This window comes from Pyrenophora tritici-repentis, chromosome 10 (assembly GCF_003171515.1).
Source record: "Pyrenophora tritici-repentis strain M4 chromosome 10, whole genome shotgun sequence".
Classification (NCBI taxonomy): domain Eukaryota; kingdom Fungi; phylum Ascomycota; class Dothideomycetes; order Pleosporales; family Pleosporaceae; genus Pyrenophora; species Pyrenophora tritici-repentis.
The window spans coordinates 1,108,160-1,134,192 of NC_089399.1; the positions used below are offsets into that span (position 1 = coordinate 1,108,160).

General features: G+C 51.5%; 11 protein-coding genes across 11 annotated transcripts; 4 read left to right on the plus strand and 7 right to left on the minus strand.

Annotated features, from left to right (window-relative positions):
• Positions 1-183: 183 nt before the first annotated feature.
• Positions 184-2,060, minus strand: PtrM4_042520 (uncharacterized protein; the record flags this gene model as incomplete). The annotated part of the gene is made up of 3 exons (XM_066104454.1): positions 184-1,160; positions 1,211-1,735; positions 1,886-2,060. The coding sequence occupies 3 exons, from the start codon at positions 2,058-2,060 to the stop codon at positions 184-186; spliced, it is 1,677 nt and encodes a 558-aa protein (XP_065959018.1).
• Positions 2,061-4,997: 2,937 nt separating this feature from the next.
• PtrM4_042530 (uncharacterized protein) lies at positions 4,998-5,606 on the plus strand (the record flags this gene model as incomplete). The annotated part of the gene is made up of 2 exons (XM_001937432.2): positions 4,998-5,260; positions 5,318-5,606. The coding sequence occupies 2 exons, from the start codon at positions 4,998-5,000 to the stop codon at positions 5,604-5,606; spliced, it is 552 nt and encodes a 183-aa protein (XP_001937467.1).
• A 1,429-nt stretch (positions 5,607-7,035) lies between these two features.
• PtrM4_042540 (AroG, 3-deoxy-D-arabino-heptulosonate 7-phosphate (DAHP) synthase) lies at positions 7,036-8,688 on the minus strand (the record flags this gene model as incomplete). Its single annotated transcript, XM_001937430.1, has 3 exons — positions 7,036-7,330; positions 7,384-8,446; positions 8,496-8,688. The coding sequence occupies 3 exons, from the start codon at positions 8,686-8,688 to the stop codon at positions 7,036-7,038; spliced, it is 1,551 nt and encodes a 516-aa protein (XP_001937465.1).
• A 710-nt stretch (positions 8,689-9,398) lies between these two features.
• PtrM4_042550 (uncharacterized protein) lies at positions 9,399-9,641 on the plus strand (the record flags this gene model as incomplete). Its single annotated transcript, XM_001937429.2, has 2 exons — positions 9,399-9,479; positions 9,537-9,641. 2 exons carry the CDS (start codon positions 9,399-9,401, stop codon positions 9,639-9,641), a joined length of 186 nt encoding a protein of 61 aa, XP_001937464.2.
• A 416-nt stretch (positions 9,642-10,057) lies between these two features.
• On the minus strand, positions 10,058-14,417 carry PtrM4_042560 (protein containing SET domain protein; the record flags this gene model as incomplete). The annotated part of the gene is made up of 3 exons (XM_001937428.1): positions 10,058-10,911; positions 10,964-11,853; positions 11,899-14,417. 3 exons carry the CDS (start codon positions 14,415-14,417, stop codon positions 10,058-10,060), a joined length of 4,263 nt encoding a protein of 1,420 aa, XP_001937463.1.
• Positions 14,418-15,125: 708 nt separating this feature from the next.
• Positions 15,126-17,312, minus strand: PtrM4_042570 (ENTH domain containing protein; the record flags this gene model as incomplete). Its single annotated transcript, XM_001937427.1, has 5 exons — positions 15,126-16,375; positions 16,422-16,533; positions 16,590-16,780; positions 16,945-17,185; positions 17,265-17,312. 5 exons carry the CDS (start codon positions 17,310-17,312, stop codon positions 15,126-15,128), a joined length of 1,842 nt encoding a protein of 613 aa, XP_001937462.1.
• Positions 17,313-17,692: 380 nt separating this feature from the next.
• Positions 17,693-18,326, plus strand: PtrM4_042580 (CS multi-domain protein; the record flags this gene model as incomplete). The annotated part of the gene is made up of 2 exons (XM_001937426.2): positions 17,693-17,917; positions 17,979-18,326. 2 exons carry the CDS (start codon positions 17,693-17,695, stop codon positions 18,324-18,326), a joined length of 573 nt encoding a protein of 190 aa, XP_001937461.1.
• Positions 18,327-18,900: 574 nt separating this feature from the next.
• Positions 18,901-21,966, minus strand: PtrM4_042590 (uncharacterized protein; the record flags this gene model as incomplete). Its single annotated transcript, XM_001937425.2, has 4 exons — positions 18,901-18,908; positions 19,828-21,201; positions 21,254-21,390; positions 21,443-21,966. 4 exons carry the CDS (start codon positions 21,964-21,966, stop codon positions 18,901-18,903), a joined length of 2,043 nt encoding a protein of 680 aa, XP_001937460.2.
• Positions 21,967-22,823: 857 nt separating this feature from the next.
• Positions 22,824-23,366, plus strand: PtrM4_042600 (MoaE, Molybdopterin converting factor, large subunit; the record flags this gene model as incomplete). The annotated part of the gene is made up of 1 exon (XM_066104455.1): positions 22,824-23,366. One exon carries the CDS (start codon positions 22,824-22,826, stop codon positions 23,364-23,366), a length of 543 nt encoding a protein of 180 aa, XP_065959019.1.
• A 127-nt stretch (positions 23,367-23,493) lies between these two features.
• PtrM4_042610 (uncharacterized protein) lies at positions 23,494-24,000 on the minus strand (the record flags this gene model as incomplete). The annotated part of the gene is made up of 1 exon (XM_066104456.1): positions 23,494-24,000. The coding sequence occupies one exon, from the start codon at positions 23,998-24,000 to the stop codon at positions 23,494-23,496; it is 507 nt and encodes a 168-aa protein (XP_065959020.1).
• Positions 24,001-24,590: 590 nt separating this feature from the next.
• Positions 24,591-25,990, minus strand: PtrM4_042620 (RNA-binding protein (RRM domain); the record flags this gene model as incomplete). The annotated part of the gene is made up of 4 exons (XM_066104457.1): positions 24,591-24,873; positions 24,944-25,172; positions 25,225-25,696; positions 25,781-25,990. 4 exons carry the CDS (start codon positions 25,988-25,990, stop codon positions 24,591-24,593), a joined length of 1,194 nt encoding a protein of 397 aa, XP_065959021.1.
• Between the last annotated feature and the right edge of the window lie 43 nt (positions 25,991-26,033).

Sequence of the window (26,033 nt, forward strand, 5' to 3'; positions counted from 1 at the left end):
TTTAGTTTGCTTAACGGAATTCACAACATGGTTCACTTGTTCTGCCATAAAAATTGTGCCCATGCTCATTGTGAGAATATTTACTCTGTGATGTAAAATGTGATAATGTACATTATATTGCCATCGAGAGAATTAAACGTAATACAAAGCAAAAGCGCTAAGAGTGAAGTGTGTTGAGGCGCATCACGAAGACTGAGACTGTGTTGAAGCAGGCTGACTGCGGACCTGAAGTTTCTTAGGCTTCTTCTTCGCCTTGGGTTCTTCAGAAGTCGAATCCTGTTTCTTCTCCTCGCCTTTGTCTGACGCTTCCTTCTGCGACGGCGCCGCGCTTTCAGTTTCTAGAGCTTCGGTCTCTTTTTGTGTCTCCGATTGTGACTCCGTCGACTCTGCTTTGGGTTCCTCAGGCACAGCCTTCTTCTTCTCTTCGGACTGTTCTTTCTCTTCTTTCCCCTTCAAGCCCAACTTCTTCGGTGCCTTCTTCGCTTTGCTGGATGAGATGGAACTCGCCAGATCCTCACCTTCTTGCATATCCTCAACCAAAAAGTTACTGGCCATGCAGCGTCCACCGTTCTGCTTCCCAACTTCCATTGGACAAGCACTAAATACGATCACAACATCTCGTTCAGCACGGAATCTGACAAAACACCGCTTCTTGCCCTTTGGCTCCTCAATACTAAGCGTCACACCTTTTGTGCCTGCTCCGTCGCTCTGTAGAGTACCTTCAGACTGTAGAGGCGCATTCATGAAGAGGTGTAGAGGTGTAGGCGCAATGTTGACGGAGATGTCCGCACCGACTGCCTTGGCACCCTTGAGTCCGGCGGTCTCGTTGATCTCCTTGAGCGCGAGGACGAGGTTTTCGGCACAACTACCGTGTTCGGCAGGCTTATCTACACCCAGTGCAGCATATTGATTTGCGTCGCATGCCGCCGTCAGGGTATCGTGTGCACCAGGTGATGTGTCTTCGATAAAGGTCAAGATTGGATTGCGAAGGTTGGTCAGGAGCTCATCGTCGACTTCGGGGCAGACCTTGTGTGAGGCTGCGCGTGTGTGTGGAAGGGAGAGGTACTCCATGGGAGGTTGGGACGAGTTCGAGGGATGAAGGGATGTGTATGCGGAGTAGGCAGCGTAAACTGAGGAAGCGTAGCCTGAGCCTGTTGCAGCTATACAGTGTCAGTACGAATTTAGTAGTAACTGCTATCCAAAAACGTACCAGCCATAGTTCCTGCGCCCACGGGCGTCTTTGAGAAGTCATACAACTGCTCTGCATAGCTCTTATTCGGATCGCGGTAATGGCTCGCCTTGAAAGCGCTGACAACAGACTTGGAGTCCGGTACTTCCACATTTGGCACATAGCTAGAGAAGCTCTTTCCAGTGGGTAGGTACGAAGACCATTTCTTTGTATTCTCCTCGTTCTGTTTCTTCTCCTGCTCTGAGGTGGGCTTCTGTTCTGCCTCTTGTTTGTTTGCGCCACCCTTGTTACGGTATGGGATTGAAGGCAGGTAGGATGCCCATGTGCGTTTGTTAGGCTTCGAGGACGATGGCGTGGTTCCGTTCTTCTCGTTTGTGGTGTTATCGGGTGTTTGCTCAGATGAGTCTTTGGCTGTCTGGGTAACATCGGCTGCTTGCTCAGGAGAGTCTTCGACTTCTTGCTTGGAGTCCTCAATGCTCTTCTCGGTCGATTGCGCCTCCTTCCCATCACCACTCTCATCCTCTTTCTTCTCCTCCTTTCCACTCTCTACCAGGGTCTCAGTATCTTTGCCTTCACCCTCCTCAACCGCCTTCTTCAACTCCTCAGCCTCTTTCTTGACTTGTTCCTCATCCAGCTCCCCTCCTGTACCATCCTCCTCATCCTCAGGTGGAGCCCCCAAAGTAAACGCCCACATACTAACCACCTGCTGCCCATACGTATTAATGACCTTGATAGTCCTTCCCCTCGGTACAAAAGTCGCCACGCCATGGCGGGCAGGTATAGTCTGCAATTCCCCCGACATATCGTCGACAGTATTCGTAAAACCTTCGTACTCGTCTGGCTTATTTCGCTGTACCTTGTTCTTCTTCATCCGCTGCTTCTCAACAGCCGATAACACAGATACAAGCGCGAGTCCAGCGAGCGCGCGACGAGAAGGGATTTGAGGCGCCGTCTTGACGATAACGCTAGCAAGGCCAGCAAGGAAACAAAACAGGATGGGAGGTTAGTTGGAACAGTCACTAGTGTAGTCTGGCTTCGTATATCGCCCTTCAACAGACGAGTAGGCAAGTCGTGGAGCGACTACCATGTTTACAGGGTTCGGTGACGTATGTGGTTGTACAAACACCTGTGGCTGCACAACGCCATTCGCCCAACAGGTTCACCCGCAAGCATGGAAGCCCTAGTGAAGGGCTGCGCGAGCATGTTTGCTAGGATTGCGATTGTGGAGATGACGCAGCCTGATGGAACCTTGTTTTGAGATGGGAAAAATAGTGCGGGGAGGCTGATGGGCTGTTGCCATGAACTCCTCGCTTACACTTACGTAGGCTCGTCACTACCTACTCCCGTAGTATGTGCTGCGGATATATGTTGAGGAATTAAGCAGGTTTGAAGCTCTCTCGCGTACAATTGCTACCGTGCCGATAGCATCACTGAGTACGATGGATTTGGATGCCGGGCCGATACAGTAGGTCGTAACACTGGGAAATGGATCCAGGAGCTGCAGTGTACCATTGGGGACAAAATAGAAAGCGTATAAAGCATACTGTGCTCTTCAGGGACACTTGAGAGTTACATAAATGCGGATGTATTCTGTAAATAGCATCTAGCCCGGCAGAAATCACGGAACTTTGAAACCCCCCCAGGTTCAGATAACCGCCTGGTGATTCAAAATTCACATGCAAAATGTGAGGCAAATGGACGAACAAAGCTCATCCCAGATTCCCGTTCCTGCAGCACTAGAAATCTAAACAAGATCTCGATCCGATCTGGTCCACAACCTAGATATGCAGGGCCAACAATAGCCCATTGGAGCTATGGTCACCTACTGTACAGCAACTGACAATGATAGATGGCCATCTAACCCACTCTACTAAGTAATAGTCCAGAGCATGCGGTCGAACCTTGGAACTCTCGCGGCTCGGTCTAGCTACCAATGCCTCTAAGTATACGCACGGAGTACATTGTGCATGCTACAGGTCACGAGGACACATGGCTGCAATGTTCCTTTGGGACTCGTTCGGTAAGCGGTAGTTCGGGGGTTCCATGCCTTGCAGCTTTCCCGGTACGATTTCCTTCAGCGCGTGACCGTTCGTACCAGCTTCTGTGCAACGTGGAATCAACCGAGAATTGTTTCTTTCAATGAAAAACGGGTTGCTCGTCAAAAAGACTGTGTCGTTCGTCGATTATTGGGGTGCCGCATGGCTTGATTGATCTGCGGATCTAATGCATGTGGTTTTCGGAACCAAAAAAGAAAGGTCGAGGGAAACCGGAGTAATTAATGCAATAATAATGTCCATGTCAGATGCCCATCATCGGGTCGATATCAACGATTCTAACGTCTAGAGTCTGGGTGCTCAAAGTCAAAATTTGAAGGGTGGAGCGGAAACCGGTGAGCACGTGCCGGTAATCGGGAGGAACTTGGAATGGAAAATGATGATGTAGCGAGCGGCGGAAGAATTAGAAAGTAGTATCGCGGGCGGCGGCAAGTCTTCCTAAATAATAGTAGGATTCTCCGCCGGTCTTACTCAAGAGATGTGCTCTTCGTATCCGTCATACCGACCACAGCACGTGCCTGACAGAGAGTGAGCATCTAGACACTGAACACGCGGACGGCAGTCCCCGTCCACAAAGTCTCCTATTCATTCTATCCTTGTGCATCATCCAAACATGCACTGCCACTGCAACTGCAATCCTCATACGTTGCAGTAGCCACAGCGACGATGATTGCTTCTTCCCCGCCACAGTCTATGCATCACCTTGGCTCGTCTGCAGCTTTCGCGTCTCGACCTCAACCTTTTGACATAGCCGAGACAGGCGCCAAGTCGCCCTAAGGCCATGGAACCCACCTGCTAAATCGAGACGTCGTTAGCTCTTCAGCAAGCTTCGCAGCGCCCGGCATGTGCACCGGGCCTACACCCTCAAGCCACAGCCATCTTTCCGCGACTCTTGGCTCCAATACCCACTAGGGCGCCTGCACGTGGGTGGGTGGGTATAAAGCAAGCCAGGAGAAAGCGCGTGTTCCCGAACCAAAAAGGAAAAGGAACGGACTACGCAACGTTGCAAAGCATGTGGAAGATATCGCGGACAGATATCAAGACAAAGGCAGGGTGAATGAGGCGAGCGGGGCACCGACATGACGGCGACATGCTGACCATGCCGAATGCGCGTCGTCCCACCGGAAGTGATTGCGTGCTGATGTCATACAACAGGCTCGCGGCCCGTGGTGCGACTTTCACATGAAAGAAAGTCGTTGTCGGTCTGAGCGAGCCAGAGAGGAGACGTGCATTGCCTTGCGCGCTGCGCGCATCCTGCATGCGCACATGAGAGTGCGAAACACGGACAACGGCCCCACGCAGGCAAGCAATGGCGCGCTTCACCTGCCCTTCAGCTGTGCGTCAAGCTTCTTGGTTAAGCTCTTGCGTCGTCCATAGTCCCAGTCCCGACCCAACACACTCTTCTTGCTGCTCCAACCAATCTCTTCATTCTTGCGACGCTTCTTTCCTTCCGTGCCACACTCTTCCTTCTATCCATATTTTACTCTCTTCATCCTTAGCCCTCGAATTACTAGCCTTGGCCGACACTATCGAACGCCGGCTGAGACGTTCTTTTTCGGCTTTGTACAGTACTTGACGTCTTGTTCCCGGCTCCCATATTCATCCATCTCACCTGACCCTCGACTCCGCTTTCCACCACCACCACTACATCCTTTGTGAACCGTCAGCACCAGCACCACCAGCACCACCACCACCATACCACGAATTTCTTTCTTTCTTTTTCAAAACTCCATATCCAGTATCCTCATCCAAAAATGGACTGTATAGAGGCTGCGGGCGCCAGGCGGGCCATGTCGCTCATGTTCACAGTTCCTGAGCGCTTCATCGGCTTCGCGCACATGGACCAAAAGACTTTCTTCGAACTCTCCGACTGGATTCTCGCAAACGTTGCGTCGACCATCACTACCGACATTAGTGTCGAAGAATCGCTATTCGTCTTCCTGGACATTGTCGCACAGGGGAACAGCTTCAGTGCTGTCGCGTACGGCTGGGATCATGACGTTGAGCTGACACAGGGGTATGTTGCCTTTGGATATTGTCGTCTCATTGATGACTATAACTGACTGTTATGCAGAATATTCCTAAACGTGCTCAACGCCCTCACCGTACTGCGCGAAAGCCGCGAAATCGCCGACTCATGTCCGCCATTCACACAAACTCGTAAACGCTGGGAAGTCGCCCGAAAATGGAACCAAAAACGGTCTCGCATGGGTGGCGTAGGTGGCGCTGTCGGCGGAGTAGTCAGGATAGGTTACGACGAGATGTCGAGGGACGGCCTCGAAGTCGATCAGGAATGTCTCAAGGAGGCACTGATCGCGCTCAACAACTTCATCCATGAGAACGCCGACCATGACGAGTCATGATCGTGTCGTTGCTCGGTTTTTTTTTCTTTTGTTTGCATCGGTACCGGTGTTGATTTGGCGTCTGGATAACGACTTGGGTTTGGGTAGCGCATCGCATCGGTTGGAAAGATTGGGTTTGGGTTTTTCGTTGTTGTCTTGACACGAGTTTCCTTTGGTTCTTCGTTTCGTATGTACATAGCTTGTACGTTCTTTCGCTCTTTCGCAGGTCGAAGAAAAAAATGCCGTCATGGCTAGGCTTTGACAATGCCGCCTCCTCTCCAGACCCTATTGTTGTACGTGCCCATTTTATCTTGCATCCTGGTCCCTATCCTCCCAGCTTCAGTGTTGCGTGTATCGCATCAGTTTCTCCACCTTCACCCTAACTCAACAGACCCCACAACGCCCTTACCCAGAACACCTAACCTCCCCTTCATTATTCCCAAACTCTCCTCAATTCTCTCCGCCGGCTCTCCCCTCTCCATTCTCATCAGTGCCAACGTGATCAACCCTGCATCCAGATATGTCCTCCCCTTGAACCCCCTCCTCCCCACATCCCTCAACTCTTCTTCCGCCGCCTCCGCAATGCGCTGCCTTGCCTCGAGCACGCGCAACACAGGATTGTTCCGAGCATCAGGGAATGCAGATTGCGGCGGAGAGTTCATCATGGTATCGGAGGGTAGGTGGGGTGAGGTGTTGCGCCTGGGGTCGAATTGCGAGAGCGAGGAGGGCGAGTAGTGGGGGTTTGGCTGGACTGCGCCAAGGGAGGAGAGGCGCGAGGCAAAGGCTGGGTCGCGAGCATCGTTCAAAACGGCTGGTGGGGAGGTTGCATGTTAGTATAGTGTCATGGCAGTCTGGATTTGGAAGAAATAATGTGATGCAATGAGCATCAGACAGGCAATGTCGACTCACCATTTGTTTTCTCACTCGTAGCCTGCAACTCAGGATGTACAATGGGTCCATTGTTTTGCGTCTTTAACCCAGGCACCTTTTGCGTCGTCGTCGTCGTCGGTGTTGTTGTAGTACTGGTCGGCGCCCTTGTAGGATATTTTCTCGCCGCGCTGCCCGCAGCTTTTGCACCTTTGGAAGCTGACGAACCCATCCTATGAGGGGTATTATGTATTTGTTCTTGTTGGGAGAGAGGAAGTGGGGTCGCAGTAAGCGTGCAGAATGTTGAGCTTGATAACGTTTTGTTGATAAGAGCGGAGACGTGACCTGCATGGAACGGTTGGGGGACTTTTGCGGGAAAGCTTGGGCCAGGGGCCAATGATGTATTAGATGAGAAGGTATTGCATCATCGCCTGATAGGCGGTTGATTCTGGGGGTGTGCACTGCATTTGGGTCATGTTTGTGATGGCATCGATTGGGGAGCAATCATTCATTTCATTTTTTAGTTTAGCCTTGTCGTGGTACGAATTGGCCGTACGAGGAAAAAGTGGCTTCATGTACTACTCTACTGCAACTTTTCGTCCGCGCGATAATGTCCCGCGACAAGGAAGGCCAATTCCAACGCCTGTTTTTCGTTCAAACGCGGGTCGCAGTACGTAGTGTAGTTTAGGCTCAGATCCTCATCTACCAGACCTTCACTTCCACCAGTACACTCTGTGACTGCATCACCAGTCAATTCAAGATGCATGCCACCGAGGAAAGAACCATGCTGCTTGTGGATCTTGAGCGCAGACGAGAGCTCAGAGAAGATGCTGTTGAAGGAGCGCGTCTTGATACCTGTTGGGGTGCTGCGAGTGTTCCTATCGAAATGTTAGTGATTGCGCTCAGGTGTAACACATTCGACTGTCCTTACCCGTGCATCGGGTCGCACTGCCAGACGACGACATGGCCACTGCTCTTTACAGCCTCAATGTGTGCGCCCAGCATAGATTCGACCTTGTCTGCACCATATCGTGTGATGAGCGTGATCTTGCCAATCTCCTTGTTAGGATTGACAATGTCGAGGAGCTCAATTAGCTCATCGTTCTTCATGGAAGGCCCAACCTTGATACCAATTGGGTTCTCAATACCACGGAAGTACTCCACATGACCGCCGTCGATCTGACGTGTTCGATCGCCGATCCAGATGAAATGAGCCGAAGTGTTGTACCAGCCCTTGCCATCGGTTGAAGGTTGCGAAGGCGTGTAGCCAGCTGGATGCTTGAGTCTCCTAGTCAAGCTCTGCTCGTACTCCAAGACAAGGCCTTCATGGCTAGTGAACAAATCTACGGTTTGTAGCTGCCCTGAAGTATCTGCACCGATGGTCTTCATGAAGCGCAATGAGTCTGAGATGCTGTGAACGATTTTGGAGTATTTCGCCTGCAGCTCTTCGTCCCGGACATGGCCCAGCTCCCAGTCCAACGGGTTATGCAGATCAGCAATACCGCTCGCAAGCTGTCCACGGATATAGTTCAACGTGGTAGCAGAGTGGAAATAGGCGCTGACTAGTCTCTCGGGATCTACTCTCCTGGAATCAGGGTCATATCCGTTTAGGATATCACCTCGGAAGCTAGGAACCTCTTTGCCGTTCAACATCTCCGTGGGGCTGGATCTGGGCTTTGCATACTGTCCCGCTATACGGCCAATGCGGATGACAGGCTTGTTGGAGCCCCAAATGAGAACCAAACTCATCTGCAGAAGAAGCTTAATCTTCGCGTCGATGGGATTATCAGCGCAGTAAGAGAACAACTCGGCACAGTCACCGCCCTGGAGGAGGAATGATTTGCCAAGAGCAGCTTCGCGAAGGCTGGCCTTGAGTCTTGAAATCTCAGTCGGCGTAACGATAGGCGGCAAACCAGAGAGTTTTGCGAGGGCGGCAGACACGGCTGCTTGGTCTTCATATGTGACGACTTGCTTGATGGGCTTTGATCTCCATGCTGTGACAAGGTCAGCGCAAGAATTGTAGTGTCTACCTTGCATTCTTACATTCTGGTGACCATCCTTGACTTTGGCTATCGGCTGTGGTCACTTGCTTGGGTCTTTCAGGTATCTGTGTTGAGTCCGCATTCGGTGTTGACGATGATGCCTGATGTTCTGGCTGTCCACCTTGCTGACCACCTGACGCTGCCATGAACTTGCTCACGTAGTCGGTCAATTTCGCATGCCCTTCGTTGTCCATGGTGTATGAGATACGGGTCAGGAATCCGAACGCTGCAAGAAGGTTTAGCTGGGACTATGAGTCAACTCGAAACGTTAATATGGAATCACGGTAAGCACTCCTGCTGCAAACCGACGTGAATAAAGGACGTAAGCACATGATGACTCAACCACACAAAAAACTGCAGTAAAAGCGGACTTGCGCCTACAAGATGGACAATGACGTAATGGGGCAAACTCACCTCGGGAGGTAGTGAGTAGCAGTGTGAAGGCCAGAAAGCTGCAAGTGTTGCAGCTTCGGAGCGAGAAGTTATGAGCTGTGCGTATTTACGTATAGGAATGCTAAATGCCGCAAGTGAAATAGTGCATCTAATTGTAGAAAACGCAGCCAATAGCGGTCGCTCTTTTTTCCAATTGGTCACCTTTTCTACAGCTTCCTAGTCGAGCTCTACCAACCCCACAGTCCTCAGCTCTCAATTGTCGCAACACACTTCTTGTTCCCAATACATCTCCCATTGTCCCAGAAAAATCTGAACCTGCTGCACGCATTCCGACTTCAAAATGGCAGAGCCCCAACCCTCGACTGTCAAAGAAGGCGCCGCCGACCCGCATGCCCCCACCGGCACAGCCGAAGACCGCAAAGCCGCCGCCGCCCTCTCCACGCTCGATGCGCAAGAAGGTGCTGACAATGGGGAGAAAAAGGAGGTAGACGGCAAAGCTCTGGATAAAGCGATGAAAGGTCTGAGTGTCAAGGAGAACAAGCAAGGCGACAAGAAGAGCGTCAAGATCGACGCTTCTGACGTAACACTTTTGGTACGTCAAGTCGGGAGCGGAGCATCAATGGGGCAGTGAGCTAATGAATCAATAAAGATGAATGAACTCGAGGTTTCCAAACCGAAAGCGACTGAACTGCTTCGCGCGCACGATGGCAATGCGGTAAAGGCCATGACCGCCTTTGTCATGACGGCGCCTTGAGAGTGTACGCATATGGGCTATAAATACCTAGGCCGAAAAGAAGATGCTGGCAGGCACGCCAAGACGTATACGTATGCGAACCGCCGCCGCATCTGTGGAGCTCAATTGCTGTACCACTGAGATACACACCGGCTGCAGGAAACGACAGAAAGTACTGCACATACGCGGTACAGATATACATACAAGGAGAAGAGCTCAATTTGTATAACTTCAATTCATGGGCCTCAGAAGATTCGTACGAGCTAATAGATATACGTCCATGCCCTATATCCGTCTTCGCTACAAGCAATACAAAGATGGGGTATCAATATCAATGACATGTATGCAATCCTGCATAGCCAAAAGAAAATCATGTTTTGGTAACTCTCCTCTACGTCCTCAATGGCCGTCTACTTACCTTGGTCACTAGCATAGAGTTATTCCTCGTCGTCGCTGTTAGCAACAATGGGTCGCTTCCTCTTTTTCTTGCCAGCAGCTGGTCGAGCTTTGCCCTTCTTTTTCTTCACTGCCACCACGGGGGTTATGTTGGACACTCTGTTACGCGTTCGACCAGACCTGCGACCTGGTAGAGTATCCTCAACGTCCTCGGTGGCCGTGTCTTCAGCGTCTTCAGCATCAGAAGTAGTCAAGTTGACGTCTTCTTGCGAAGTCTGCAGAACGAATTCCTCGTCTTCCACGTCCGTATCGTGTATTTCCCTAGTCGCTTGACTGTTTTGTAAATCAAAGAGGGCGTTGTCTTCTCCATCTGCTTCTGATCCCATGTCGGCATCCGAGTCAATGTTATTTTTACCCTTGCCTCTGGGCTTGGTCACCTTCTTCCGACCAGGCTTGCCAGTGGCTGCTTTTCTTGCTTGGAGCGGCCCGGAACGAAGTCTGCTGGTAGGCTCTGTAGATTCTTCTCCCCGCCTCTTGGCTGCTTGCTTTGCTGCTTTTGCTGCCCTTGCTTTCGCCGTAGCTGCTAGGGTACGCGAACGGTCTTCGATAGACTGACTTAAGCTGGCAAGCGACTCTCTCTTTTTGGTCTTCGACTTCGTCTGCTTGACATTGTATGCCTTTCCACCTGGCTGTTTGAACTGTGCTGTCTTTTCTTTGGGATAGTTGTAGTTGAAATACAGTTCTGTGCCTGCTTTTATGTCTGTTATTGCGAAGAGCGCAATTCGAAAGACCGTGTTGCACAGCATGTTTTTGGGAAAACAGTTGGTGTATTTGTCATCAGCGTTGTTGATGAAGCGTAATTTGTTTCCCATGTATGTGGCATCGACTTCTTGTTCTGCATGGTGGTATTAGTGATTTTGTCCGCAAATTTCATAGAGAAAACTTACTTGAGTTCAACCTGAATAAGTACATGGTCTTTTGGTAGTCATATATCGTCACTCGACGATCACCTTCATTGACTGAAATAGCCTCACCGGTGTACTCACCAATGTACTCGCCGCTCTTGATGTCCTCACCCATGTACAGTCCAAAGCCATGGACTTCCGAGTGGCCCAGCAACGTCTTTCGAGGGACGCCTCGTTGAATGGCAACGTTACCACAGCTCTTCTTCGCTAGATCCTCGTCATAGCGATTGACGGGGTCAAGGACTTCAGTTGCTCCACACGATCCGCACAAATCGGCGTCGCACTCTCGGTTGAATTTGATGCAGAGGCAGGCACTAGACACACAGGCACGTTTCACAGGACCTCTTGAGCAAGTGCAACCTGGAAAGCGCTTGTTGCATAACTGAGAGCACTTGCATGTCTTCTCGCAGTTGATGCCTTCTCTATAGCACCGGCATTTTGCACTCTCACAACTGCCATCGTGATTGCATGGAAAGAAGGGCTTTCTTTTCTCCCAGTGCGAGGTGATCTCCTGCTGTAACCACCAGTTGCTATTGAACTTTCCCAAAGGTGGCTTCGCGCCTTTACAAGCAATCATCTCCGATTCGGGGCAGACGGTGAACGCGTCCGGATTTACGGGTAGCTTGTAGTTAATCACCTTCTCGATATCTGAGTCATCGTGGAAGTGTGCTGGTAAAGGAGCCCCGTCATCTTCTTGCTCATCCTCAACCACGTCGTCTTCGTGTAGCTGTGATCGGCGACGTGATGACTTGTCAACCGAACTCCGACGACTGGCTTCATCGGTAACAGGTGTGAGGCGCTCCTCATCGGAATCTGTCTTCCACGAGTCCTCAGGCACTTCCCTCAACTCTCCATGAAGGAGACAATTATGCCTAGTAACGTTAGTATCTTGTCACAAAACCTTCTCCTACACTTACTGGTAACAAACTCTACACATAGCGTGCCTATATGTAAATGTCTCGGCAGTCTGTTCCTTCGCCGTCTTTTTGTTGATATACTGCTGCATGACTTCAGATCGCTGAGCCAGGTACCAGATGCTGAAATCGCATTCTTGGCGGACGGTTGCGCAGGCAATTGCCGCGATCCTTAGAGCTTTGGCCGTTGGCTCTCCGAGCTGCAACAAAAACTTTCGCCATTTCCTGTCGCTTCGATTGAACAGTATCGCCTTCTTCGGCTGCCCATCGCGCTCGAATTCCTCGATATGATAACCTGACCTCTCGGACAAGCTAGCCCTGAAAGATGCGCTTGCTGGCAAGGTGTTGTTGATTCGTACAATGGCTTGTTCCGGCGCCAATAACCAATACAAAATTTCATTCCAAGATACACCCATCTCGTTCAAAAATGCCTCAATAGTGTCTTTATAGAACCGGCATTGCTCTTTTCTGAGGTCAAGAGGCCCATTCTCATCATGCGTCAGTTCGTATATATAAGGCAGCGTGCTCAACAATGTCTCTCGACAGGTATAGTCTTCATCTTGGAAATAAGGTGTTGCAAGCAATTTTGACTCATTGTCGGCTAAGATGTTGTTCTCCAAGCTGACATACTCCTTGAAAGGGGGAATCGTGACCGCGTCAGACCTGTATTTCGTCGTCGGTGCGGCCAGGACGCTCTTGATTACGATATCCTTGGGTTTGGCCTTGACGTAGATCTCTTGGCTCATATCGGGAAGACGTTTGGTGTTGATGCCTTTGAATGGGAGCTGTATCGTGCGCATGTCTGCGAAGGGTGAAAGTTGTTGTTCATATCTTTCGGGCAAACTCGAGTGAACCAGACGCTTCTGCTTACGGCTTCGTGCACGTAATTCTTGCTCTTGATAGGTCCTTTGGCGCATCATCCGAGACCACGTCAAATACGCATGCGTTTCGTGTCGTCCCCCGATGTGACGCTTTAGACATGCGTCTATCGCTGAACGCGTAGCTTCTAATTCGTCTTCTGCAAAGTTTGCGACTGCTAACTTGGTCTGGCCGTCGGTTTGATCATCGGTCACACCATCATCAGCAGATTTTGTGTTGTCAGGCAGCAAATTGTCGGGGGGCACATCGACAGGTGGCTCGTTTGAACGCTTAGTAGACGTGTCTGACGGAGGATGGCTGGTGTGGTTGACACCATCTGATCTAAGCTCTTCTTGGAGAATCTCTGGCGGCTGTTCCGGCGCGGAACCGCGGCTTTCCTCTCTTTCTATCAGACTAAATTCGACATTGGTAATGTTGTTGCTGCTGCAGCACACCAACGGGTCTCTACTTTGGCTGGGGCTCCGTTGTCGCAGAGGCGCCTGAGCATGGTCATCGTGCACATGCGCCAAAAAGGGGTCATTGGTTAAATTTTCATTTGGCGAACTGTCTGGAAGACGTGAGCTTGTCACTCCCATATTACTTCGCTGCGCCGACGACGTCCGCTTCACCGACTTGATTACCTTCCTTTTGGTTGGGGTTAATTCAGATCCCGCAGCCTGCGAATCACAAGCATTCGTAGGCTCAGAAGCTTCCGCGTCGATGTTGTTCACTACGAGGGCGCCACCGCGCTCAGGACTTGTGTTTACGCGACTGGGTGTGGCCCGTTCGCGGTTGTTGTCGGGAGAACCGCCGATTGGTGACAGGGAGTCAAATGCAACATTGTTCAAAGTTGGCTTACCGGGCTCAGTAACCGCAGCAGGAGGTGCGTTTTCATCGGGTTGACCAGGCGCAATCTTTTGTGCGGTTTCTATCGTCTGGATAGGCTCACTAGGCATATGTAGGATGGGGGGCGGCACAACTGGTAGGGTCGATTCCGAGTCGCGGACAGATGCAGCAGAGGATGTTTCGTCGCGCGGCATCATATGCGTCGCGGCAACCACTTCTGTTCTCACTGGTGATGCTTGAGCGATTTTGGCAGCCTCTGGTTTCTGTGCGGGTGTTTCCGATGCGCTCGGGGTTGGCTGTCGTGGAGCGGGAAGCGGCGCAGTGGTCTGAATACCAGGTAGAGGTAACCCGATGTTGGCAGATACAGCCTGTGTCGAGCTCTCCGGAGGATCCAGGTTGGAGGGAATTCCGGGGTCTCCTGGCAGAATCTTTACCTCAGGCAGTTCGGACTGGACATCTTCAACGACTGCAGGCTGTTGTGGCACCTCCGGTTCGTCCTCATCTGTCAGCTCAATGACATAGGTAGCTTTCGGAGACGGCGACCTCTCCCGTCCTCTTCCTCTAGGAGTTCCAGTGTTTCGACTACTGGAGGCATGCGTCGACGCCCGGTTCAGCGCGAGCAGGACCATTTGTCGTCTTCTTTCTTTCTGCGCAGCAGCCTGTTCCCATTCTGTCTGACGCTCTTGAACTTCAATACCATCCTGATCAATTCTTGGGCGCTCCTGCCGCCTAACAGTGGGTAGACGGAAAGTTTCGGGTTGAGGCTCATCGTCGTCATCTAGGCTTATTGGCGTGAGAATTGAGTCCCCGCGTGCCATTGTAGCGCGTGAGGGTGCAGTAATCTGGACAGCGATGACCGAATTCCTCTACGTCTAGCGGGGAAGTGGATGGTGAGACGAGGTAGAAGTGGTGAGTTGCATGATCTTGCAAATAATCCTTCGGTGTGTGTGTGTGTGAAGCGCTGGTGAAAGTAAGCTTGAGCGATTGTGAGGTCTGCCAGGTGACCCAGTCACGCTAAATCGCGGGGAATCGCGTTGGCACGTGGTCTGCACTACCTACCCCCTGTCTCTGTTATGATTGCAGTAACCAGGCAAGTAAAGCCAGATGTGATATTAGAAGCTGCGCACGAGAAGCGGTGGTAGTGGTAGGGGTAGGTTATAATAGTAATGTTGATTATGTATTCTACTAGCGAGGTACTACTTCCCTCAAGTGTTGTTAGCCACCCAACTCCCACGTGAACAATATCGTCGGCATCATCTGGAAATTACACAATAGCTCATTCTGTCCGCCAACCATCAAATCTGAAGTAGTCCTCTGACCCTTCTCCAAAGAGAGGCACAAACACGCGCCCAGAATTTTGCAGGGCGGTGTAATTATGTCCCCAAACCAAGCACCTAGAAGCTACAGTGACGAACAAGGAAGAAACGCCGCGCCAAACAAAATTACGATGTTCAATTCCAGCGAGCGGCCCATCATGCTTGCTGCAGTCACAAAGCAAAGTCATCATTTTACCAGATCCTTCGATTCTATCCTAGGAAGTTCTGTTGCTGCTGTCCAGGCCGTGGAAAGACGCTCGTTGTAGGTACTTGATCTAGGCTCATGCCTCCCATTGTCCCTTGGTTGCTTGTATTCTGCCAACCCTGGCCAGTTTGCTGATTGACAAAGGCGCTTTGTCGGAAAGGGTTGGTACTACCCGTCGCGTGCACAGTAAGACCACCCTGCGGCGATGTTGCACTCTGTGGTGAAGGTTGACGTGCAAATGGGTTTGTGCCTGTAGGTGTGGGTTGCAATGGCTGTTGTTGCATTGGTGCGAAGGGGGATTCCTGGATGGGTGAGATTGAAAATGACGGTGAGTTGACAGGAGACTGCGACTGCTGAGAAAAACCAGTGTTCTGTTTTGCGAACGGGTTCGTGGAAGTGCGATTGATCGAGCTTGTACCGGTAGGGCTGGTGAGCATCTTGGTGTCGCCCATGCCAGTCGCATTGGGCAGCATAGACTGTCGGAACGGGTTCGTGGACGTCTGCTGCGGCTGCAGAGGCTCGGCGATTGTGGGGATCTGCATGTGCTGCTGCTGTTGTGAAAAGTCAGGCATACCATTTTGTGGTATTGACGGCATAGTGCCTTGCGAGTTGAATGGCTGCGGTGTGTAACCACCGAAGCCGGCACCAGTGAACTGTGCTTGTAGTTGTGGTGCCTGTGCTTGTTGCTGCATCTGGAACGGATTGGTGTTCTGCCCGTTTTGCATTGGGAAGGGCTGTGATTGCTGAGGGAAGCCCATGTTGGCTGTCTGTTGCGGCATCTGGAAGCCCTGTTGAAAGCCTGTCTGCTGTGGATACTGTTGTTGCATCATCGGCTGTGTGGCCATGGTTTGTTGATTGTCCTCGAGAGACTCAAACAGATCAATCAGCGGCGCACTCGCTGAGGGTTTGGCCGGAGCTGCAGGCGGCTGACTGCTAGCATTGTGGGAGGCTGCGGGCTTCGGATCTAGAGGTTTGCTAGCCCCGTTGGTGGTCTTGCCCCCATTCTTCTTTGCCTCCTTCTCGGCCATGTATTGCCGTCGGTTGATCTCGAAGTCTTTGTCGTTCAGATATTCCTCCAAGGACGCGGCCAGACTAGTTGGTGCGTGCTTGATCTTGGGGATTTCCAATCTCGTAGAATGCTCGTGTGATCTCGCAAGACTGAGGTATTGGACGACGGCTTCAGTCTGTTTGACGAAGGTGCGATATACTGCAAGGGCACGCGTCGCATCAGGCCGTGATAGCTCGAAGTAGTGCTCTGTTTAATTAGTACATGGTACCCCAGGAATCGCAAATCGACTCACCGAGAATGTTGATGGTGCCTTCGTTCATAACATGGAAGAGCACCAGGAGATCCATTGTCAGCAAGCGGAAAGCCGTCATTGTAATTTCGTTCTCCGGCTCATCGTCGAATGGCTGTATACAGTCAGATGGGCCAATTTTGGTAGTTGGACATTGCTTGCTCCACGTACCTGGCACTTGAGCAACGCCCTAATCTGGTCCTGCACACTTTCCGCTTCCCGAAGGAGGCCCTTTTCTACACTTAGCCGCTTAAGCCGGCCCTCGCCGCCGCGGACATAGTCGACCTTTGTTGCGCCATATTCGATGGCTCGTCGGAGGAGGTATTCGGAGTAGGTGCGGATATTGTGTCCTTGTGTTTGTACTATCGCGCCCAGTGTCAGCAACTGCCATGTGTCATGTCATGCCATGCCAGAAAAGAACCCCCCCATATGGCCGCTCCGCACAGAAGAGGCCTGGTCAGCGATTATCCGTACCATAGCCAGCACTGTGATCCGACCCGGCCCAGGGCAATATTCGCAGACGTACCCTCTGTAAAGTGGTTGATTGCCAACTTCCTGTGCGGGTTCTGCGCCAGGAACTTGAGTGTAACGTCGGGCTCGCCCTCCCTTATCATGAGGTGTACGATGATCAGGCTCTTGTACACAATAGTCCATGTCGAATCGCGCAATCGGTTGGTGAGGGCGCGAAAGATCTCGGCGACGCCTGCCTCTCCGGCATGTGTCGCGACAAGGATATGTTCGACATACTTTGACTTGGGCGCTGCGAGCTACGGGGCCGGGTCAGCCTGTCTGCTGCTGGGAACAGCCGAACGGGGACGGGGACGAGGAGGAGCGGCGCATAGCTACCTTGATCTTGGTGCCGCCCTTCACACTCTTCTCAAAGGAGCTGGCCATGGGTCACAGGGGATACTGTCGCGCCGACAGGTCGCTGCCCGATGGGCCCGCTGACGATGTTCTTGATGTTGGCCTGTTTACCGTGTCACAATGGCTCTACTGGGTTTAGGACAGCATGGCGGCGCGGTCAAAGGATAGGAGAGAGTGTGGTATCAATACAAACAGGTCGGGCTGTGTGTAGATCGCGACACCCGACGTGCATGTCCGTTATTAGAGCGGACCGGGATAGAGGAGTGAAGCAGGGCCGCACGGTGGAGCATGCTCATGTCCAGCGGGCGATGACGCCGTGCCCATGCACCAACGCCCAGGGTCCCAGAGCCGTTCGCATTTCCCCTCCACAAACACTGAAACTTTTCACAAACAAGGCCAAATTCTCCACCATGTCCACCTCACCACCCCCCGAGGAGCGCGCAAAGGCCGACGCCGACGCCCGCGCAAAAGAACAGGCCGAGCAGGCCGCTCTGCCCTACAAGTGGGACCAGACAATCAAGGACCTCGACATCACCATTACCATCGATGCAAAGTACAAGGGCAAAGACTTGGACATCAAGATTAGTCGCAATGCCCTCAAGGCCGGCATCAAGGGCCAGGAGCCTTTTATCCATGTACGCCACAGCCCACTAGCATCACTGGGGTAGTAACAGTCTAGGCTAACACCTTCTGCAGGGCGAGCTGCCCCACGCTATCCGTGTCGACGAGTCCACCTGGACACTGACTTCCACCGGCTCCCAGAAGGAAATCGCCATCCACCTCGACAAGGTCAACCAGATGGAGTGGTGGGCCCATGTAGTCACCACGGCGCCCAAGATCGACACCTCCAAGATACAGCCCGAGAACAGCAAGCTAGGCGACCTTGACGGAGAGACACGCGGCATGGTAGAGAAAATGATGTTCGATCAAAGGATGAAGGAACAGGGTAAGCCCACCAGCGACGAGCAGAAGAAGGCAGAAATTCTAGAAAAGTTCAAGAAGGAGCACCCTGAGATGGACTTTTCCAACGCCAAGTTGGGTTGATAAAGCATAGGATGTGGTTGAAATTATGCGAATATGAGTGAATGAAAAAGAAATGCTAATGACGGAACGCGACATCCACATACGTCAGGGTTCAAGTGAGGATGTAACGTCTACCCTCTAGCACTGGACATGGGCACTGCCAAATGCATATGACAGTGGTACATACATTATCTTAACAGTAAGTGAGTTCATCAAGATCTTGGATGCATAGAAACATCTGGTAATCGATTGGTGGTTTGTATTCGTGCGTCATCCATGTTGATTGCGACTTCAAGACAGCAATCTGGCAAGAGCTGTGAACATAAAATGGATACCTCCTGTCGAATCATGACAATGTTGGAAGCTATGACTTGCCGGACAGAGGAAGGAGCGACATGACCAATTCCAGCAGATTCCACGGCATCGTAGCTTCCTCACTTATGCTGCCAAGCCACCAGCACAGGCTACAATGGTAAAAACAAAGCATGATGAACGCGGGAAGCAGCTTTGGCGATCATGAATCAGACTACCCTATTCACACACAAAATGAGGCTTTTCAGTTCATCGATGTACCTCACAGTGAAGCAAAAGAGCTCTAATTAGCTGAATAGGTGGATGAATCACCCGTAATTACAACCATTTATTCCATGTATATTCGTGCAACTGCATTTGTACTAAGTCACACCCCTCTCATTCGCCTTATCCTCACCCAAAGGCGCTCTCTGACCAGTCCGCCCATCGCCCCTGACCGGACTAGACGGCGCACTCCCCTCTGCTACTGGCGCCTCGACAACCAGCAAGCCCTCACCTAGCCCCCCATCCCTCTGCAGCAAACTCTGGCTCGTCTGCCTATTGTGGCCACTCCTTTGATTCACACTCGGCTGTCTCTGTCTCCGTTTGGGCAAAGGAGGCGGCACTGTCGACAACTCACTAGCTGCCACTGCAGATGCTGCTGCCGCCGCAGCTGTACTCTGAGTCCGCCTCATCTCTCTCCACATCTCTTCTCCCTCATCATCATGCAACCCCGCGCGTGCATCCTGATCCGGGAAATGTGCGGCGGGAGGAAGCAACGACGCTGTTCCCAGAGCCGATCTAGTAGGCGAGTTGAGATCCTCAATTGATTTTTGCGTTGAGAGACCAGCGGGCTTGCGCTTGGTGAGGGTGTTTGCAAATGTGGTTGCTGCAGCGGGAATAGCGGCCCACGTTTGTCGTTTGGCATTCGAGGGCAGTGGTAAGGGTGTGCCGGGAGGAGGCAATGGCTGGCCTCTGCCCATGGGTTCGGTGTGTGATTTTGTGATTGTGGAAGGCGTTGTTGGGAGTGGAGGACGGAGAGAAGAGTCTTGTTGGAACAATTCCATGCTTTCTGTACCGTTTGGACCCTCGGATGTCGGTGGACGGTTGGTATTGGTGTTGCTATTGTTGGAATTGGTTCGGTTGTTTTGCTTTGCGGCGAGCCAGTTCCGCGCCGCTGCTGTGGCCGAGTTGAGGGATTGGTTGATGGTTTGCTTCTTGGTCTGCATACTGGTTGCTCCGGCCGCCGCAGCAGCTGCGGCAGCTATCTCTTGTGCAGACAGGTCCCTTGATTTGCTTCGGTTATGAAGTTTCTCTGTGTTGGGGGCTGGCGCTGATGCCGTACTCCCTGCATAGATGCTAGCCGCCGAAACGTCATCTGATGAGCTGTCTGAAGCCTCGGTTGCTTGCCGTGAATTCTTTGGTCTCATGGGCGAGGCCCCAGGGAGAGATCTAACGCTTGTTGGCGTTTGGCTGCGGTCTTGTACCATCTCAGCCGAAGCATTAGCAGAGTCAAGCTTCACTTGAGCTGTTGACGAGGACGAGCGCATTGTCCGTGGTCTCGTCGATGCAGACGAAGGCTTGACATCTGCAGACGAGGTCACGCCAGTTCCCATTTCTTCCGAGTCAACACAGGTAGAAGCAATGCTAAAGTGTGCACTGGCCGCGTCGGACTTCTCATCAAGTTTCTCCGCATCAGAGATCGCTGTCTCCAGTGTAGCGTCATCCTGTTTGATCTTGTCGGCGTCTTCATCATCCTTGGCGTTGTCTTCCCATATTCCTCCGCGGATGACTTGCGCAATGGTATCGGTGAATGGCATGTCGTCCCAATTTGGAAGAACCAGTGTCTCATTTACCACTTCTCGAATGCGATTCTCAATGGCTCTGAGAACAACGCCATATGTAATCTGTCGGGAACTCACAATCGGCTCGAGCGAGAACTCCATCTTGGGAGGCGTTTCAAACGTCATCCAGAGCCTGTTGCTGGGCGGCGGCTTTACTCGAATGAGGAAGTGTCCATCGAGCCTCTTCAATACGGTAGCCAAAACGAGTACCACCTCGCGAGCCTTGAACCGTGTTCCGAGATCGATACGCACAGTAGCTGATATCTCAATGCGAAAGTTGCCTTTGTAGCTAATATCTCCCTCAACAACGAGATCACCATCGACCGTCAACTCCTTGAGCTTAGGGTTTGTGATAAATGGCGGCAAGGTACCCATGTCGACTTTGCGCAGTTGCACACTGCTGATAATGGCGGGTTTGGGCACACGAGCGATCTTCTTGTTGATCTTGGCTGCGATGAAGTCCTTGATTTGCGACGTCTTGTACAAAGCCAGGAATACTCTCCCAATGAGCGCGTTGATCCATCGCGTGTGCAAGTTCTCTTCTGAGGCATGCAGTTGTTGCACCAGCTTAACCAAGTCTGTTGTATCGAACTTGAGTGGGATGGATGGCGAGCCTGCATCAGAAGGGTCCTTCTGGCCCTCTTGGGCGTGTAGCATTGCGTGATAGAAATCTTCCTTCTCGGAGCAGTTGTCGGAAAAGAGATAGAAGCTCTTCGGGTCTGCGGCGGGATCGTCGTCCATTTCCTGCACCAGTCGAATGCCTGGACAAGTCAGTTTAAGAGATATTAGCAAATGCAAGCATTTAAAGCGTACAGTTTCTCTTGATCCATAACTCGCCCTCAGGTATGCTGTCCCCACCTCCGTATAGGTCGACCTTGTAATGGGCGAGTGATATGACGTGGCGGACTTCGAGCTGATCCTCGTTGTCGTAGAGCATTAGGTGTCCCAGACTGGCTCAACGTTAGCTTTGCGTGACATGGCACAATATAGTAAACCACATACCGCAGGACCACATAGAATACATTCCGCGCCTTCTTGTTCTTTGTGTTGGACGCTTCTATCGACGGGCTCGTAGTCTTGTTCCGGTCGAAGATGCTCCTGTACATTGACTGGTATACACTGGGACTTTCCACAGCCACGACAGCGCCGGCAGGAGTCGTCCGATCCGGTGGCTTGCCGTTGACACCACCGGGTACATATTCGCGGCAGACGGCAAAGTAGCCAGCGCACGCATCTGGCTCGTGTTTTCGGCCCTTGAGCTTCTCCAGTATACCATCGTCTAGTCCTATGCCCAGTTGTATGTCGTCTACTCTTTTGCCACCTGCCGACCCGTTCGACGTCCTGCGTTGCCCCGGTGTCTGTCCATCACTGGTGACAGTAGTCGCTTCCAGATTCTCCAGCTCAACGGGCGTGGTGCACCAGAACCAGGCAAATACAAGTACACCAGGTATGAGCGTCAACCCTCCCAACAGATAACCCCATACGAAGAACTTGAATACAGTCCCAAACCCCCATTCCCCGCTCATCTTGCCTTGCGTCTTATGCTTTGCCGTGGATCATGCCTTGCCATGTATAAGTCTATCGCCGGTGTTATTGTGCTTGTGTGGTTCGTCACAGGAGAAGAATAGGTATACGTGTACGGATCGCAGGCGTGGGATCACGGTGTAATACGGATTCGGCGCGTCGAGGCACGTGTAGTAGCGAATGACGGGGTTGGAATGAATGCAGATGATTTCATGTATGCCTTTGCAGCAGATGATACAAGCACAAAAACCAGACGAAAAGGTCTTGGAAACGCACTATTATTCTGCAGTCTTAGCCAGGGGTTGAGAACAGTCGTCCAACGCGAGCTGACCGTTGGAGCTATGGTATGGGCGGCGGGGCCGGACTTAAACCACGCTCCACGTGTGAGCTGGAGGATGCACATCCGTGATCGGCGCTAGTGGAGCCATCCCGCGCTGCTATGACGGCATCTTCGACATTTCACCCCAGATAATTTCCGAAGACGAATCCTTCGCATCCCACGGAACATTGATTCCTCACACTGCTCAATATCAACAGAGGTAAGTACAGCATGCTCTCGTCATACGGGCATGAGATCAGGCTGGCGATGGCGGGGGTTACCTGTCATCTCCACCTGGGAGTTTCTGACACTTGCACAAGCCCCAAGGCCCGTGTAGATCTTCCATACAATTGTGCAGGCCCCTTCCATGCAGTTGCATTGTTTTACTCCCACTTCTGCCAATTGTACATTACTCCACTAATAATCTTGATTTGTCCAAGCTGCGGACTAAGCATTACGGATCCAAAGTAACACTTGGTAGTTACAACAACATCGATAAGAATCCTGCGCAATACACACATACATATTCGCTCGTCAAACATGTCCACTACAGAGTCCCAATCGTATACCGCCGACATACCCTCAGAGCGCGTTGTCAAGACCACGGATACCATCCACGTGGAACTCACCCCGCACGACCTTGACTCACTCGCTGCCACACGCTTCGTCCGCTCACCATCAGCTGGTGCAACTGTCCTATTCATTGGCACTACACGCGACTCCTTCAACAATGAGCCCGTGTCCTCTCTAGCTTACACATCGTATACTCCGCTCGCCATCTCCACTCTCTTCAAAATTGCGACCTCTATTCTTGCTAAGCATTCATGCACCAAGATCGCCATCATCCACAAGCTCGGCGAGTGTCCCATTGGTGAAGAGAGTATTGTGATAGCAGTATCAGCACCGCATCGACAAGCTGCATGGAGGGCTGGTGAGGAAACGCTAGAGGAGACTAAGGATAGGGCTGAGATATGGAAGCTGGAAAGATTCAAGGGCGGCGAGGGAGTTTGGAGGGCGAACAGGGATGGGCAGAAGGGAGTGAAAGTAGAAGGCGGAAAAGAGGGTGTTGAAGCTAAGCACTGATTCTACAAAATCTTCCAATACAGGGTGAGTGTCTTGTTCGTAGCATTACATGGAAGCTACCGGTGACATCCAGTCTTACTGTTGTTTACACTATTCTTACAGTCGTACTCGTACATGGTATTGTCCGTTATTGCTTGTTGTCAGGATCCGAGTTTTCTTCGTCCTCTATTATTCGCATCTGCCCAGATGCCGCTATCATCTCACTGATAGTATTCGGTACCTCATCTTCAGACTCGTATATCCTGTCATAGTTAAGGCGCCTTCTCAGGACTGCCCGAGCTTCCCTCAAATTGGCGATATCAAAAGTCCACATCGCCCCGCCCAGTGCCATAATTCCAACACTGACACAATTCATTGTTGCCAAATTCAGAGCCTGGCAGGCATCTGAAAAGGGACTAAAGTATTCGTGGGGGTTCGTGTTCGCTTCGTAGAATTTCGGCATTACACGGAGTTGCCGCCGCCAAACAGCCTTTCGTGTTATCGCAGTCGATGCAAGGAGGCATGCGCTTCCGAGGAAGTATATGGAGAGTTGCCGTAGGGAACGTGGTGAAGTGACAGGCGTGCCTTCGTATGCGCTTTCAGACGGTGGTGGCGAAGGAGGATTAACCGGGACAGCGCTTGGTCGGCCCATCATTCGTAAGACTGAAGCCTTCTGTATGGTTTCCATAAAGCCCCTACAGCCGTGCTAGTGGTGTATGCGGATGGGGCGGACCCCCGAACGAGTCTTTCGCAACCCCGAAGCCAAAGTAGCGATTGCCAATTGTCGTTTAGGTGATGTCGTATCGAAAAAATCAGATTGCACGTTTACCGTTGCTCAGAATCGTGGGGTTGTGCGGCAATGGCGTTGAGAACAGGCGTGCTAGGCATCACAAAAAAGTTGCGATGCAAGCCGCGGTCGGTGCATTTCGGGCCGCGCGGGATCGGGAATCAGAACCCCACAAGGGACCCTGTCTCCTCAATCCTATGTAGTGCTAACTTGAATCGTCAATTGTTTGTATGCCAGATGCTCAGCAGTCATATCACTCTCGTATGTCTGCATAATAAACAAGAACAGATGGAGCATAAATGTGATAACCATATGCTAGCCATTTTCCAAGTTCATCTTTTCATTATTCAACACTATGCTCAACCATCTACACAGTTCAGCCAGATTTTAAGAAAGGTTGCCACTTAGATCCCCAGGCACAACCCCCCCTTTTGTCTAGCACCACTTGAATGACAAGTCTAATACCTCGACCTATGCGGGACCGCAGGACCCTGCATCATAGCCAACCTAGCCGGGTTCATACCAAAAGTCTCCGCCTCAGACGGCTTCTCAGCTGCAGGCTCTTCCTCCTTCTTGTCCGCCTTTTTGCCGGATTTGGCTTCCTTCTTCTCCTTGCGCTCTCTCTGTTTCATACTGACTTCGGCTTCCTTTATGCGATCACGGGCACGCTCGTCGTGCAGTTTTTCGTTCTTGGCCGCAATCTTGGTCTTTCGAGTTTCGCTGTTGCCGCCGCCTCCGGCACTGTCATTGTATTAGCTTCTTGTACGCCAATCTGCCAAGCGTAACATTATACTAAACGGAAATGACATACCTAAGTTCAACGTTGATCTTCCTGCCCTCCTTCTTCTTTGGATCGGGAAAGACTGAGTGATGGTACTTCTTCAAGCACGTCACCATGCGGTCGTAGCGGTCGAACTCGACAAAACATGTACCCATGAATTTTTCTGTGCCCTTGTATGTACGTAGACGAATTTCCGAAGGCTTGATCTTCTCAAAGTGCTTCTCAATCTCCTCTTTTGTGGCGCTGTAAGGGAGGTTGCCTGGAGAGGGAGATTAGCGAGAGTGATGTGGTGGCTTGTGTGTTAAACGTACCAACAAAGACGATGAAGCGGCCTTGGTTGGCTTCGACTGCGGCCTGGGCTTCTTCTCCCTCCACTTCTACCTCCTCGCCCATTTCGGCCTCTGCGGCTGTATCTTCCGTGAGGACGTCCCCGTTGGACTCGGATTCCTTTGTCTTCTTTGTCTTCTTTTCTTTCTTCTCCTTCTTGTCCTTCTTCTTCTCTTTCTTAGCAGCCTTGGAGTCAACATCTACCCCGTTCGTCTCCGCCGGGGTATCTTCTACATCTTCCATGGCCGTGTCTTCGGCTTCAGTAGCCTTTTTGCTCTTCTTGGACTTCTTGGAGTCCTTGTCCTTCTTAGACTTCTTCTTGTCCTTGACAGGTGCATCCTCGGTCGCGTCAGGCATTGGCTCGTCATCGTTGACATTGATGAAGTTTTCCGAAGTCTTCATCTCTTCAATGAGCTCAGTCTCGTCAGCCGGTGCATCTTCAGACGCGTCGGTATCCTTGGACTTCTTGGACTTTTTCGACTTCTTTTCCTTCTTCTTCTTTGCGTCCTCTAGGGCATCCTCAACAGCTGAGATATCCACATTGTCCTTGGACTTCTTCTCCTTCTTGTCTTTTTTGGACTTCTTGTCCTTCTTCACCTCCGCTACTTCGACTACAGGTGCTTCGGGCGTGGGCGCATCCTGAGTATCTTCGGTCTTCTTAGACTTTTTGGACTTTTTGGGTACATCCTCTGCTACCTCGACATCGCGCTTGCGCTTCTTCTCAGGCTTATCAACTTTGGATTTGGACATGATGGGCGCGCAAAAATGTTGTAATTAAGGTTGTAGCGTCGCG